Source organism: Chionomys nivalis, chromosome 7 (assembly GCF_950005125.1).
Source record: "Chionomys nivalis chromosome 7, mChiNiv1.1, whole genome shotgun sequence".
Taxonomy (NCBI): domain Eukaryota; kingdom Metazoa; phylum Chordata; class Mammalia; order Rodentia; family Cricetidae; genus Chionomys; species Chionomys nivalis.
The window spans coordinates 89,172,026-89,186,078 of NC_080092.1; the positions used below are offsets into that span (position 1 = coordinate 89,172,026).

Below are 14,053 nucleotides of genomic sequence, written 5' to 3' on the forward strand. Positions count from 1 at the left end.
AGAGTGAGCGAGAGATTAATGATGGGGCTCAGCTTGCCTTCTCCCTTTTTTACTGTTTATTTAATCTGGGGCCCCAGCCTGTGAGATGATTTCACCCACATTAAGGGTGGATCTTCTCAGTTAATCCCCTTATAGTTAGTTCTCTTACAGACATGTCCAGAAATGTGTCTTTTATGTGATTTCAAGACCAGTGATGTTGCCAGTGAAGAAGGAGCATCAGACCCTGGCTTAAAAGGGGCCTCTGACCTAATTCATCCCCTCTTCCCTTGTCTCCTTTCCGTTGCCCACTGCCCTCCCCTTCCCAGATGTCCAGAACTAGAGAGGTTATTTTGCAACTGCTAGGGCAAGGTTGACACACAGCAGCTGTGACCCTGACAGCTTTGGCCTCCTGTAGTTGCTTACTCTTGAACTTCCTTACATTGGGAAACAATTAGGGCCCATGGTGCATTTTTGAAGCCTGGAGTACCTGGATTTTCTCTTAGCAAGGAGTAACCTGGAGGCTCCTACCAGGAAGATTCCAATGCCACTCACCGTTTCTGGTTCTTGCTTTTGTGCACACTGAACACAGAAAGGCATACAGTCCTGCCCCTGCTCCTGAGCACGCCCACAAGACTGTATTCTTGGGTTTCCTTGAAGCCAGAGTTGCACAATGAAGGAGCTCTGGAATCCTTTGTTTTTGTTTGAAGTGGAATGGAATTTGGAATGATGATGTGTGGTGAGACAGAATCCTTTGTAGTTATGACAACTGGGAAGTCTAGTTTTAGATAAGCTTTATAAGAGTTGCTTTCTATACTCCTAAAATTGTTGAAGAATGATGGAGTGGGGTTTGGCATTCTCAGTCAGTGTTATTCTAAAGTGAAATATATTTCATTATTACTTATTGTTATTTTCTTTGTTTTTGTAACGTTTATTTTAAAAGTATTACTGTTTTCTATTCTGATTACAGACAACAATGCTTAGATCTATAAAGTGTTAATTATAAAGTGCTGTTTTACAACTTTATGTATTTTCAATTTTAAAATTTATTTCTTTTATATTCTGTCTGTACTGAAGTAATAAGCAAGAATCTGTTTTATGTGAAGTTTTGTCAAAAAACCTAAGTGGATCAAGTCTGCCATACCCAGTTTGCCCTCTCTCTTTCCTGTCCCTTTACTTTTGTTTACTAATTATTATTTATTTATTTATTATTTTTAGGTTTTTAGGATCTGGATCAGGTCTGCTATCTCCTGTTTTCTCTCTTGCCTTTACTTTTGTTTACTTTCATGGATTTATAAGAAAACTTTTTGTCTCTAAATATTATGATTTCATTATTTCTTAAATTCACAAGTCACCATCATATATTTATGGTGGATCATATCATATCTTTCCATCATGTGGATGGCTCAGATGGGAGAGTTAGACTCTTTATACCTCCCTTCTTTGTGGTAAGATGATTGATGGATCCTGAGGTTTGCATTATTGACTGAAGTCCCTCCTGGTGCAGCAGATCACTAGAACTCCTCTTGTGTCATTGAAACTTTGTCCTGAATAACATGTCCCATTTCTTCCCCCTTTCTGCCACTGTCCTCTTTGTTCCTTTATCTTGAATTTGTCAAATTCTACACGTGAGACCTTGCAGCTTTATCTTCCTGCACTTGTTTATTTCATTTAACATGGTACCTCCTCCCATGTTGTTGCAAATGGCAGCTGCCCTTCCTTTCAGAGGCTGGACAGGACTCGGCTTTGCATGAACCCAGGTCTGTTTTGTGTCTGTGAATATTGGGAGCCATCTCATATTTTGGCTACTATGAATGACACTACAATGAACACAGGAGTGCAAATATCTCTTCAACATAGCCATTTCAGTTACTATATATATATATATATATATATATATATATATATATATATATGGTTACTGGATGCCAGATCAAATTACAGTTCTGCATTTACTTGAAAGCTCTGTAGTGTTCTCTATGTTTGCAGTGCTAATTTATGTACCCACCAACAGTCTCAGAAATTCCTTTTATTTTGCTTTCTTCTCAGCGCTATCTTTTGAATAATAATCGATCTGATGGGTCTAAGATGCTAATTATGATTTTAATTTAGTATTTTCTTAATGGTTAGTGTTATTGAACATTCTTTTCATGAATCTGTTGGCCATTTGGATGTTCAAGACCTTTGTCTGGTTTTAAATGGCTGGGTTCCTTGCTGTGTTTTGATAGTGACCCTTTGTGAAATGCACTCCACCCACTGTCTAGGTGTCTCTTCACTGGGTTGTCACAGCAGCTGTAAAGGAACCTTTGCTTTCATGTCTACTGTTGCTTTGTTGACTCTTCATTTTGTCGCTGCACCAGGAAATCTTTGCAAAGACTAATGTCAAGAATCTTTGTCCTTATATTTATTCCTATAGTTTTACAGTGTCAAGTATAATGTTTAAATCCCTCATCCATTTTGAGTTTTGTGTGTATTGTGTGAAAGAATCAAGTTCCACACTCTAAAGGTAGACAGACAATTTTTCAAATACATCTTTTGAAGAAATTTTTGTCTGTGAGATCCTGGCGTGCATGTGAAAATCAACTGCATGTTCATTTCTAGACTCACATTCCAGTGGTCAATGTGTCTGATTTTATGTCAATGTCATGCTGTTTTGATTACTGTAGCTTCAATGTATATCTTGATGTCAGATAGTGTGATGGCTTCAGCTTTGTTCTTTTTGCTCAAAATTGCTTGAGGTGCCCAGAATCTTTAATGGTCCTTTGCAAATTTTAGGCTTCCTATATCCAGTTCTGTGAAAAAGGATACTGGAATTTGATAAGGACTTCACTGAATCTATGGATCACTTTGATTTGTGTAAACATTGAAAAACTATTAATTATTCTAAGCAAAGAACACAGGATATCTTTATATTGAATTATTTTCTTTGGTTTATTTTATCAGCACTTTATAGTTCTGATACATACATTCTTTAGCTGTTTGTTTAAAGTTATGCCTAATCATTAGATTTTGTTACATATCTAAGTGGGGTTGTTTTCTTCAATTCTTTTGTGGTGATCTATAATAACCTTCCTGGTCTTAGACTGCTGCTTTATATTTGACAACTTCATTAAATTCATTTATTAGTTCTAAAAATTTTTAGTGACATCTTTAGGTTTTTCTATTTGCAGGATCAGTGATGATTTCATTTGATTTCATTTGTCTCAGCAAGTCCTTGCTCTATCATCTCCAGAACTATGGAGAACGGGTGAAAATGGATATCCTTTTCTAGTGCCTTATTCTAGAGGAGGAACCTTCAGTTTTTCACAGTTTGCTATGATGCTAGTTTGGAGCTTATTAACTCATCATTATGCTGCAGTACATTCTTTCTGTGTCTGATTTGTCAAGAATTTCCAGTGATGGAGGAATGTTGGCTTTCAGTAGCTACTGGTGGTGGCACAGTCCTGCAATCCTGGTAGTGGAAGGCTGAAACAGGAGGACAGCCTAGGCTGAATACGGGAAAACCACATTTTAAAAGGAAAAATACTTTGCATTTATTTATTTACTGATTCATTTTGGTTTTTTGAGACAGGGTTTTGTATGTAGCTTTGGAGCCTGTCCTGGAACTTACTCTGTAGACCAGGCTGGCCTTGAACTCACAGAGATCTGCCTGCCTCTACCCCCCAAGTGTTGGGATTAAAGGCATTCACCTCCACTGCCTGGCAAGAATGAATTTTGAATTTTGTCTGATGCTTTTTCTTAAAATCTTGTGATGATTACATAGATTTTTCTTTATTTCTTCAATGTAGTATATTTTAATGTTCTTATAACAGTAGAACAATAGAACATAGTCAAATATGTACCAATTTTAATTTCCTTCTTGAAACTATTAAAATATACTAAAATAAATTGTCATATGTTTAATTATTTTATCAACTTTCTTTTCATTACTGGTTATTGAGGTGTTTAAGGTCTGGGATTTTAAAGGATGGGCAAAATTTATGTTATGAAATACAAGGTTTTTAAAAATTTGTTTTTTAACTTCACAGATGGAAAAGGTGGAAGCAGACCTAACTAGATCCAAGTCTCTTCGCGAGAAGCAGTCCAAGGAGTTTCTGTGGCAGCTAGAAGACGCCAAGCAGAGACATGAGCAGCAGGTCAGCCTTTCGTTCCTTTTCAGGGTACCAGTTAATTGTTGATAGGCATATGACCCTCTTTTAACCATCTCTTCTTATCAGAGAAATTTCTGTAATTAAAAATACAACCACTAATGAATGTAAAATATTTAATAAATTGTAATGAAACATAGACACAAAAGTTTTAATGTTCTACTGAAGCCTATTCAGGTCGTTTATTATTCTGACTATTTAGTTGTGAACTTTATTGTGGGTCTTGATTCCCTCTAGCCCTAGGATGACTTGCTCACTCATTTACAAGCTGGCACTGGGTCCCTGCCCTGTGTCTGCCTCTGCTAAGGGCACTAGGCATTGTCAAGGAGGCGGGTCCCTTTGCTGATGAGCTCTAGATCTTGGTAGACAGTCAACACATGAATAAGAGTTGATGTGATTCTGAAAAGTGAGTAAAAAGGAGAAAAAGAGCATGCGCATAGTCTTCGCCCATCTCAGGGCAGGAGCCTGATTACCAGCATGGCAGCATGAATATGTGGGTGATCAGGGAAGCCCGAATCCCTGCTGAGAGGCCTCAGAACACCACAGGGAATTTCCAGGTCTCTGAGGCACAGCATTGTAGTCAGAGGAAACAGAAAGTTCCAAGACCCCAAGAAGAGAGAGAGTAAGCTGGGAGGAAGAAAACTGACAGAGCAGGTCAGGGAAATTTAGGGAGAAAGTTCCAAGTGTGGGAGCCGGGAAGTAGACCCAAACTACAGTGGAAAGATTTTAGATTTTCAAAATCAAAAGCTCTTCTTTTTGTGAAAGTTTTCCAGAATATTTAACTACTACTAATTTTTTTATTTATCTAATTTGCTTGTATTTAACATCTGGAAAAGCATTAATTGGATTTGTAGCACAGGTTAATAAATTTATTTCTAAAGATATTTAAATCTTTGGAATCTTAAAGTAAGAATAATTTTTAAATTATACTTTAAGCTCCATTAAGCAGGTACCATATCAAAACTAATTAATCCCTTATGATCACTGGATTTTATTTCCTCTACTAATTGATAGCAATTAGTGGTTTACTTGAATTTAGTAAAAAGCATGCCTGATCTGATATGTGTCCTGAGGGTTGTTGTTTTAATCTTAATATATTAGCGAAAATAATTGCCTGAGTTACTTCCATAGGGATGGTATGATCGCATCTAGTTAGAAAAAGAGTACATTGGTCTTTCCTGTTTAGAATCTGACAATCCTCTGTTTGGAACAGGCAACTCATGCCCGCCCTGTAAGATCTAACCTGTGCTCAAGGCTTTACATCTTTTTAGCCCACATCACTTTTTTTGTTATTTCTCTAGAATCTAGCATATCATTTTGGACCTTAAATATGTTCTTTGTTGAAAAATTTTCGCTTATAACTTTCTATTATTAATCCTAGTTGTGAAGTGACCTGCTCAGGGTCCCAAGTTAAATTGTGTGTTAGAGTATAAGAACACGGAAATAAGTGGACTGGATCAAATGGAAGAGAGGAGGAGGTGAACCTCCCCTATGAAGTATCTACACATGTGTACAAAGTGTGTGTGTGTGTGTGTCTGTAGATTATTTGGAGTAATAGAAAGTTACAAGTGAAATATATCACTCTAAATCTATCTGATGCAATCCTATGTCAAAACATGCAAATTGATAAGAGGAATAAATTACATTTAGAACACCATGTAGATTATCTCATTTGTATAAAATTAAAGGATATGTATCTATATCGTGCTGTTATACATATAAATTTAGCAAAAATAATTTGAAAGACTACACACTTCTATGGCGTGAACACAGATTTGTAGGTTTGAAGTGAAATGAATGCAGACTTTCCCATAATGCCTTAGGTAACCCATTTTACTTGAAATTAACAAATCAGTATTGCATTATATAGGTACTTAAGGCATTAGAACTATTAATGCCAAGAAGCTATAGAAAAATATAGAACATTAATATTACATTACACTTTAAGTGTAATTAATGAAATAGAAAATAAATTCAAATCATATACACAGACATGTACATATTGTAAAAATAAGTATGAAAATCTGAAAAGAAAAGATAAAGCATTAGTGGATTGTTTTCTTTTTTTTTTAAATTAATTTATTTATTTATTAAAGATTTCTGCCTCCTCCCCGCCACCACCTCCCATTTCCCTCCCCCTCCTCCAATCAAGTCCCCCTCCTTCGTCAGCCCGAAGAGCAATCAGGGTTCCCTGCCCTGTGGGAAGTCCAAGGACCACCCACCTCAATCCCGGTCTAGTAAGGTGAGCATCCAAACTGCCTAGGCTCCCACAAAGTCAGTACATGCAATAGGATCAAAAACCCATTGCCAGGCAATAGAGACAGAGACCCACATTGGAACACCGGACTGAAATCTCAAGGTCCAAATCAGGAGCAAAAGGAGAGAGAGCACGAGCAAGAAACTCAGGACCGGGAGGGGTGCACCCACACACTGAGACAATGGGGATGTTCTATCGGGAACTCACCAAGGCCAGCTGGCCTGGGTCTGAAAAAGCATGGGATAAAACCGGACTCGCTGAACATAGCGGACAATGAGGACTACTGAGAACTCAAGAACAATGGCAGTGGATTGTTTTCAAAGGCACCAAAATCTGGATAACATGCTATTTTCAAACTGTAAGATTCAGTACAAAGGTTATTTTTCAAATCAGATTTTTAAAAGGAGTTACATAGTAGAAGAATGGTGTGGTCAATTTCTGATTATTATGTAATGGCATCTAAAAGTCAGTTGGAAACATACCAACTTAATAATGTATATTTCTACTGTCATATGCTTGGTCTAGTGAGAAATGAAGGATTATTCCATAATCCTAGTGGTGTAAGAGAGGCATTCGGGAAAATGGAGCTTCAAATATTTTAGTAAGCAGTGTAGCTTGTGATTGGAGGGTGATGGAAAGATGTAGGGGCATACACAACATACATTTTAGCCAAATAATGGTCAATGTGGTAACTTTAAAACTTTGAAAATTTTCTTAGCAGAAAAATTTATTGGTTAGAACAATATTCTCCAGAAGCCAGTCTATAAATTTCAGGTTTTTACTGTGAATGTTTATTTTGAGAAATGACAGCACATTAGTGACCCAACATGTGAGCCTGAGTATACCCCAAAGTAACCCAACTAAACCAAGTTCATTTCCCTCTTTGACCCAGGTATGCCAGTGGAATTTTAGGGAAAGGGGAGTGGAGGTATGTTGACAGAGGTTTCTGTCCCACCCAGTCCTGCAGTCATTCAGTCCCAAAGAAACACACAGAGGTCTACATTAATTATAAATTGGTTGGCCTATTAGCTCAGGCTTCTTATTAAGTCTTATAACTTATATTAGCCCATAATTCTTTTTTTTTTTGAAGTAGATGATGTTATTTTCAGAAAAATGAGTTAGTTTTAAGATGTTCAAATGGTGCAACCAGGAGAAAGAAAATGCGCCAGTTCACAAGGCTCTTCCTTGAATCCATGTAAACATGGAATCCAGGGCTGACGTCACGGGCTCATTTCTTATGGAGAATTCAGCAGGTGATGATGATGCCCACCCACGGAAGAGCAAGCCCCAGAGAGCTGTCCTGTGGAGAGGGGGCTCACTCAGCACTTGATCCGTTCACCTGGGCTCATTGCCTGCTGCCCAGGATGTGGGTCACTGAGGGCTTCTTTAGCATTTAACTAACTCTTTGTTGGTTGAAGGTGCTGGGACTGTTTCTCCAGACATAAACTGATCTTTGTCATAAATCACTTCTAAAATGAGAGAGTAGCTAGGACACGTTGCCACGTCTTCTCCATTCTCCAAGTCTTCCTTGGTGATGGAGAAGTTGTCCCCACAGGGACGGGGGTAGAAATAAGTCTCCGAGTCCTCATCATATCCAATGTCCTCGATCTCCGCTTCGTCGTGAAACACCGCCATGGTCACCGAGCAGAAACTGCATCAGTGCCCCTAACTCCGCTGGGGCACAGAAGGTCTGGCGTCCCGACCCACCCGGCAGCAGGGACAATCCTTAGCCCATAATTCTTGTCTGTGTTAATACCTTTTTTGGCGAGGTGGTCACATCTTGCTGCTATCTTGCTTCCTCTGTGGCTGGGTCATGACTGCAGACTGATTCTTTTTCTTCCCAGAATTCTTCTGTTCTCGTTGCCCTGCCTCTACTTTCTGCCTGGTCGCCCCACCTCTACTTCCTGTTTGGCTACTAAATACAAGTGACAGGGTACAGACCATTGTCCCACAGCAGAGGTGGCCTGTCTGCTTTTCATGAGCAATGTGACAAGGGTCAGCATGAAGGCACTCTGAGAAACTCCTCAGTGAAGTGACAGCTTACAGAGCCAACTTTAAAGGAGTCACTGAACTGAGACAGGTGTTTTTTAATCACAAGTGGTGATTTAGAATCAAGCTTGTTGAAGAATTCAGACAGGGAGTTAATATGTAGGATAACCCCCCCCCCCAATTTTCTGATCTTTCAAATGGACTGAAATTAAGTAGCTTATTTACTGGGATTAAACATGAGATGCTGTGCTTTGCTTTGGCTTAGAATATCAGCTGCAGAAATTTGAGGGGAAGTGAAAGGAGAGATGACAGAAAGAATCAGATCAGGGGGACACAGTGAGCAGGACCACAAGACAGGGTGTTTAAATAGCTATGATCCTAGTCTATCTACATCTTATGTCACATAAGCAGTGAAAATTCGGGTCATATTTATGTAGAGCCCTGACAAACTTGAGCATAGAATATAACAAGGTCAGGAATTATGTGAGAGAGAACTTTTAAAGCATTAGATTATCTAACCAAGAAGAGACCAAACTGTTGATGGAGCTGCGGGCCGCTTCCTGTCACTCAGCTCCCAGCCACTTGGCTAGCTCATGCCCCAAAATAACAACACACAAACTGTATTCATATAAACACTGCTTGGCCCATTTCTATTAATGTGTGTAGCACCCCAAGGTGCGCTTACCGGGAAGATTCTAGCCTATGTCCATCCTGGGTCGGAGCTTCATCGCGTCTGCCTCAGAGAGCAGAGCTATGGCATCTAAACTCATTTCCTCTTCCTCTCAGCATTCTGTTCTGTTTACTCCACCCACCTATGTTCTAACCTATAAGGGCCAAGCAGTTTCTTTATTAATTAACCAATGACCTTCCTCCATCACCAAACTAAAGAGAATTGAGTATCTTCCATTTTTACTGTAGGCCACAGCCCCCGGAACTCCTTTGGGCCAAGCACTGTTCTCTACATGTTCTGTCTTCATGTTCCTGTACATGCTCATCCTGACAGTGTTCTGCTGGGGCAGCCGTCTTTATTCATTTCCCCCATCTTCTAGGTCTAGAGCACAAGCATGTCCAGGTATATCACTAGCTGTAGTTCCACGCTGAATAGGTGACAGGTCAAACTAGAACCTGAGCTGTTCTCATAGCCTCCACTCTAAACCTGCTGCTGGGAGTTCCGGGAGCAGAAATGGAACCCCAGTGCAGTTGGAATTGTTTCAAGGTAGCTCTCTATTGAAGAACTTTCAAATGTGCACTGAAAGTCTATGAGAAAGTATGTTTCCCAGTGTCGAGCATGTTAAAGTATCTGTTGGGAGGGTTGGGAAGGCGTGTTTTGCATTTGGAGTTATCCCATTGTGAAGGTCCCTTCCATACTGAACATTCTGTGATTTTTCTGCTCATCTGGCCTCAGTTTCTCCATGAGAGATGCACACTAATCGTGTGCCATGACGGAGTCTTTCCTTACGTATCTGCCTTAGCACATTTTCTCATACACTTCCACCTATTTTCTCAGTTCCCATTCATATTCAAGTGTGACGTGCTTTCTACCATTTTGTCTTCCTTCTCTCCAAAGGTGAACACTGAGACACCGTGATTATGGCATTTCTACCCGAGCCCATGATTCTCTCACTGGGGCAGAGTAACCCCGCAGGGTGGTTAGCAAATAGGGTTGTGGAAGGCTCCTTATATTCCTCCTGGAGTGTGGGATTCATGTGATTATTTTAACAGAAAGCATATGGTTTTACTATTGAAGTAATATTCATATTAAAACATAGACTTTGCTGCTTTGTAAAATGCAAAATTCTCACAAAATTTTAATATGAAATTGGACATTTTCAACGAAGCTTTCAGTTTGCTTTCTACTTAAGGCTGTGGCCTCAGGTCCTGGGGGAGGGGATGTGGGCATAAGTCATTTGCAGTGCTGGAAAAGTTTTTGGTGGCAAAGTTTCAGAAGCACCTTCCCAGTCAATCCTTGGGTTTTATAATGAGGAAGTGGGAGAGTTGTGCCCTCTGGGCCTCAGTTTCCTCCAGCAGGCTTGGTGTGAGCCCCTCCTGTATAGAACACAACTTACTGGGGGCTGTAATGATGTTAGAAAAGCAAAGAACAAGTGGGCCAAATGTGGGCCCAGAGTGTACAGATGTGGAAGAGAAACATCAAACACAGGGGATAAATACTCACAAATATCCTGTAAAGCCCAAGCTTCCATCAGGATTTCCTGTTTCTTTCCTGTATGAGCCATTGGAACAGAAAGACAATTCTAATTGTTCTTTCACAGACTACATTCATGTTGGAAACAAACAGCCAGCGAGGCATGCTAGGATTTCCTGAACCATGGAAATGTGTTTTTGGCAATTCTATCTTATCTCTCTTTAATCTTCTATTTTATATCTTCCCTTTAGACTACAAAGCATTTAAAGAAAAATGTTGTTCTGCTGATAAACAAATGATCACAATTTTCAGAAAGAATAAGTGTTTGTTGTCAGTGATTGTGAAAAACAAACACCGGTGCCATCTCTAGCAAGGCCATAATCTGAATGATTGGAAACAAAATGTCTTGGCAACAAACACAGTGGCAGAGACAAACTGACCATTCTGCAAGATACACAAATGGGAAGTTTTCAGTGAAGACCAGGTGGGGCGTTGAAGGAGACTGTTTATTCTACTAAATAGAACGCAGGAGGGAGAGTTGGGGGGGTTCATTCATTCAGTGGCCTGGGTCATACAAAGTGTAGACATGTAGGCAGGGCCTAATCACAGATTGAGTTACTGGCTGGAGCAGAGGGACAGGACCCCTGCTGTAACTAGAGAGGGATGGGGTGGCATAGGTGTTCTGTTAACACACTCATGAGGTCTTATAACTGGAGTCGTGTCTTTTGAGATAGGGCAAGTGTGTTTATGGAGACTAGAGAGTTAAAGGAGCAGAAGAGTTCATCTGAGTGGGACTACTACATTACTTTAGTGTTTCCACAAAGAGCTGGCGAAACATTGTTAGGAAAAAATGTTTCTTCATTATTAGTCACCAAGAATTTGTGAGTCTCCCTAAAAATCTCTTCAAAATATAATTTTATGTAATTTTTAATTTTTAGATGTATATAATTTATTGTAAAATGTTTCACTTAGCTTTTCTTATATATTTGTTTTTTTTGTTACTGTTTTTTTTATTTCCAGTACTGGGATAGAATCCATGCTTTCATGTATGCTAGGTAAGTTCTCTCTCACTGAACTATATCCCCAGACCTACAATTTATAACAAATAATTTTCCTCTGGCACATACTGTCCCTACAGGCTTCAGGATATGAACTCTATTCCTGGTCATGAATTGTCAAAATCAGAGATCCAAGTAGTGAGGCTACAGGCATTGGTCATGAGGACAAGGCCAAGTGTCTGGGTGTGGAGACGGGTTTTGTGAAAGTCAGCACATTCTGTCTTCCTTTTATTTGTGTATGTTGTTAAAAGATAGGGGAGTAACTGAGGTTTTTTTCCACCTAGATTAAAGACTGGTAAAAAGAACAGGAATTAAGTCGGCAAGGGTAAAGACAGTGACCAGAATATGGACTATATGTGTTTCACTTTAGAGGTGATTCATTTAATATTTCTTCCTGGGTAGTAACATAGCTAACTCACTCTTTGCATTGTCTTGTTTGGTTAAAATGTGAACATGAGTCAGTGTTTTCTCATTTATTAATTCATGTTTTAAGAAGAAATGCTTTGCATTAACCATTGTTCCAAAGGATCAGGATATGGCAATGAAGAATTTCTTTCTTTGAAAATTCAGTAACTTAATATGAGGCAGTGACCTTTGTTTTCAAGATCCATAAAGCTGGCTGTTCTGACTGTGAGTGGAGAGCTGTTTTAAAGAGAGTCATTTTTACATAGATTGACAACTGAGGACTCTAATGAACCCATACTTGAATTAAGACCTGAAGGACGTGAAGGAAGAACCTTCCTGAGGCTGCGATAGATTGGTCTGTGACTGGAGTGGAGTGAGCTGAGGGAGGTTGGCAGGAATGAAGTTGGAGAGGGCAAATCCTATCCAGTGATACAACAGACTATAGGAGTTTGGATTTCATTTGGGGTATGAGAAACCATGGGAGCATTTGAGCAAGGGCTGCCTTCTCTAGCTTTCAGATATTTCTGTGTCTGCTATAGTGGAAGCAGGAGAGAAGTGCATTGGGAGATGGTAGCAGGAGTCTGTCAAGAGAGCAGTGTATTATATTAGTCAGGGTTTTTGCTGTGATAGAATTCCATGACCAAAAACAACTTGGTGCGGGGGGGGAGGGGACGACGGGGACAGGTTTATTACAGCTTATACTTCTATGTTGTTGTTTACCAATGAAGAAAATCAGGTCAGGAACTCAAACAGGACAGGTGGGGTGCTTACTGGCTTACAGCTCATGGCTTGCTCAGCCTGCTTTCTTATGGAACCCAGGACTTTCCAGTTGGGGGCAGCACCACCCATGATGGTTTGGGCCCCCTCACATCAATTGCTAACAAAGAAAATGCTCCACAGAACAATCTGCTAAGGACATTTCTCAATAATTGTTTCTTCCCAAGTGATTCTAGACTGAATTAAGTTATCAAAGAAGCTAACACAACCACCACGGCTGGGACCATGTAGGAGCAGTTGGGCAATGACAAGTAGTTACACTGGGGATCTGTATGGCAGCAGGATTTGTCAGTACTTATGGAATGGAAGTTAGATGGGACTAGATTTTTTTCCACTAGGCAACTGGATTAGTGGTTGTGACAGACATTGAATTAATAGTACATAGAGAGAAAGTTCCAAAACTGAACCCAAGGCCATGACAACAGTTAGAGATGGGAAAGAGGTAGGCACAGCAACAGAAGAGTCTTAGAAGGGACAGCCTGCGAGGTGACAGGAGAATTCAAGTATGATTGCATGGAGCACACACAAGTGTCCCCTCAAGGAAAGGGAAGTGAGTAGCCTTTTGTTTCAGGCCTTGCCAAGAGGGAGCATTAGCTGGAAACTGAGACCTGTTGACTTTGGCATGCAAATCTTTAGTCAACTGGTCCAGTTCTAGTAGAGTGTGGGAACAGAGCCCAGATAGTATGGATAAGAGAGAGGCTATGAGCAGTCCTTCTGAAGAATGAAAGCGGAGCAGAGAAATGAGATGACAGCTATGGTCTTCTAGGGTTAAGGGAAAGACTTTAAAAATAAAATAGATTCCAGGCATATTTATAAGTAATAATGAGCTAAAAGAATGAAAAATTAATGGCCAGAGAGTGATGAGGCACTTGTGGGAGCAGCATCTGTACAAGAGAGTGGACGGCCCCAGTGAGTGGTGACTCAGCTGGGCGGCAGCGAAACTGCCCAGCCATTCAGTCTGTTCATGGGCATGGACTCCACAGTGGACAAGGCAGTTGGTGCTGAGAAAAGGGAAGTAGCCTCATCTGACTACTTCTGTTTGTTCTTGTTCTTGTTGTTGTTTTGTGTGTATGTGTGGTATGTGCACGTGCATGCATGTGTAGGTCAGAAGTCAAATCTCGGATGTTGTTCCTCATTTATTACAGGGTTTCTCACTGGCCTTAAGCTCACCTGCTAGTCCTGCCTGACTGGCCATTGAACACTGTGGATCCACCTGGCTTTTGTCCCGACTCCAGCACTAGGATTGTAGTCATGTCACAGTGTCCTGGCTTTTGTATACATGTTCTATGAGTGGAACTCA

At 40.1% G+C, this 14,053-nt stretch overlaps 2 protein-coding genes across 4 annotated transcripts in view; one reads left to right on the plus strand and one right to left on the minus strand.

The window, feature by feature from the left end:
* The window catches only part of Cep112 (centrosomal protein 112), a 448,529-nt gene that overhangs the window by 161,126 nt on the left and 273,350 nt on the right, over window positions 1-14,053 (plus strand). For both annotated transcript variants that reach the window (XM_057774090.1, XM_057774091.1), the window contains one exon: window positions 4,005-4,112. In XM_057774090.1, coding sequence (XP_057630073.1) covers window positions 4,005-4,112 — 108 coding nt within the window. The remainder of the gene's footprint in view (window positions 1-4,004; window positions 4,113-14,053) is intronic.
* LOC130877143 (diphthamide biosynthesis protein 3-like) lies at window positions 7,768-8,016 on the minus strand. 2 transcript variants are annotated; one of them, XM_057774094.1, is made up of 2 exons: window positions 7,913-8,016; window positions 7,768-7,837 (listed from the first exon to the last, which is right to left on the minus strand). In XM_057774094.1, the coding sequence occupies exons 1-2, from the start codon at window positions 8,014-8,016 to the stop codon at window positions 7,768-7,770; spliced, it is 174 nt and encodes a 57-aa protein (XP_057630077.1). The 2 variants fall into 2 exon arrangements, with proteins under 2 accessions (XP_057630077.1, XP_057630076.1); XM_057774093.1 differs by having other exon boundaries at window positions 7,768-8,016.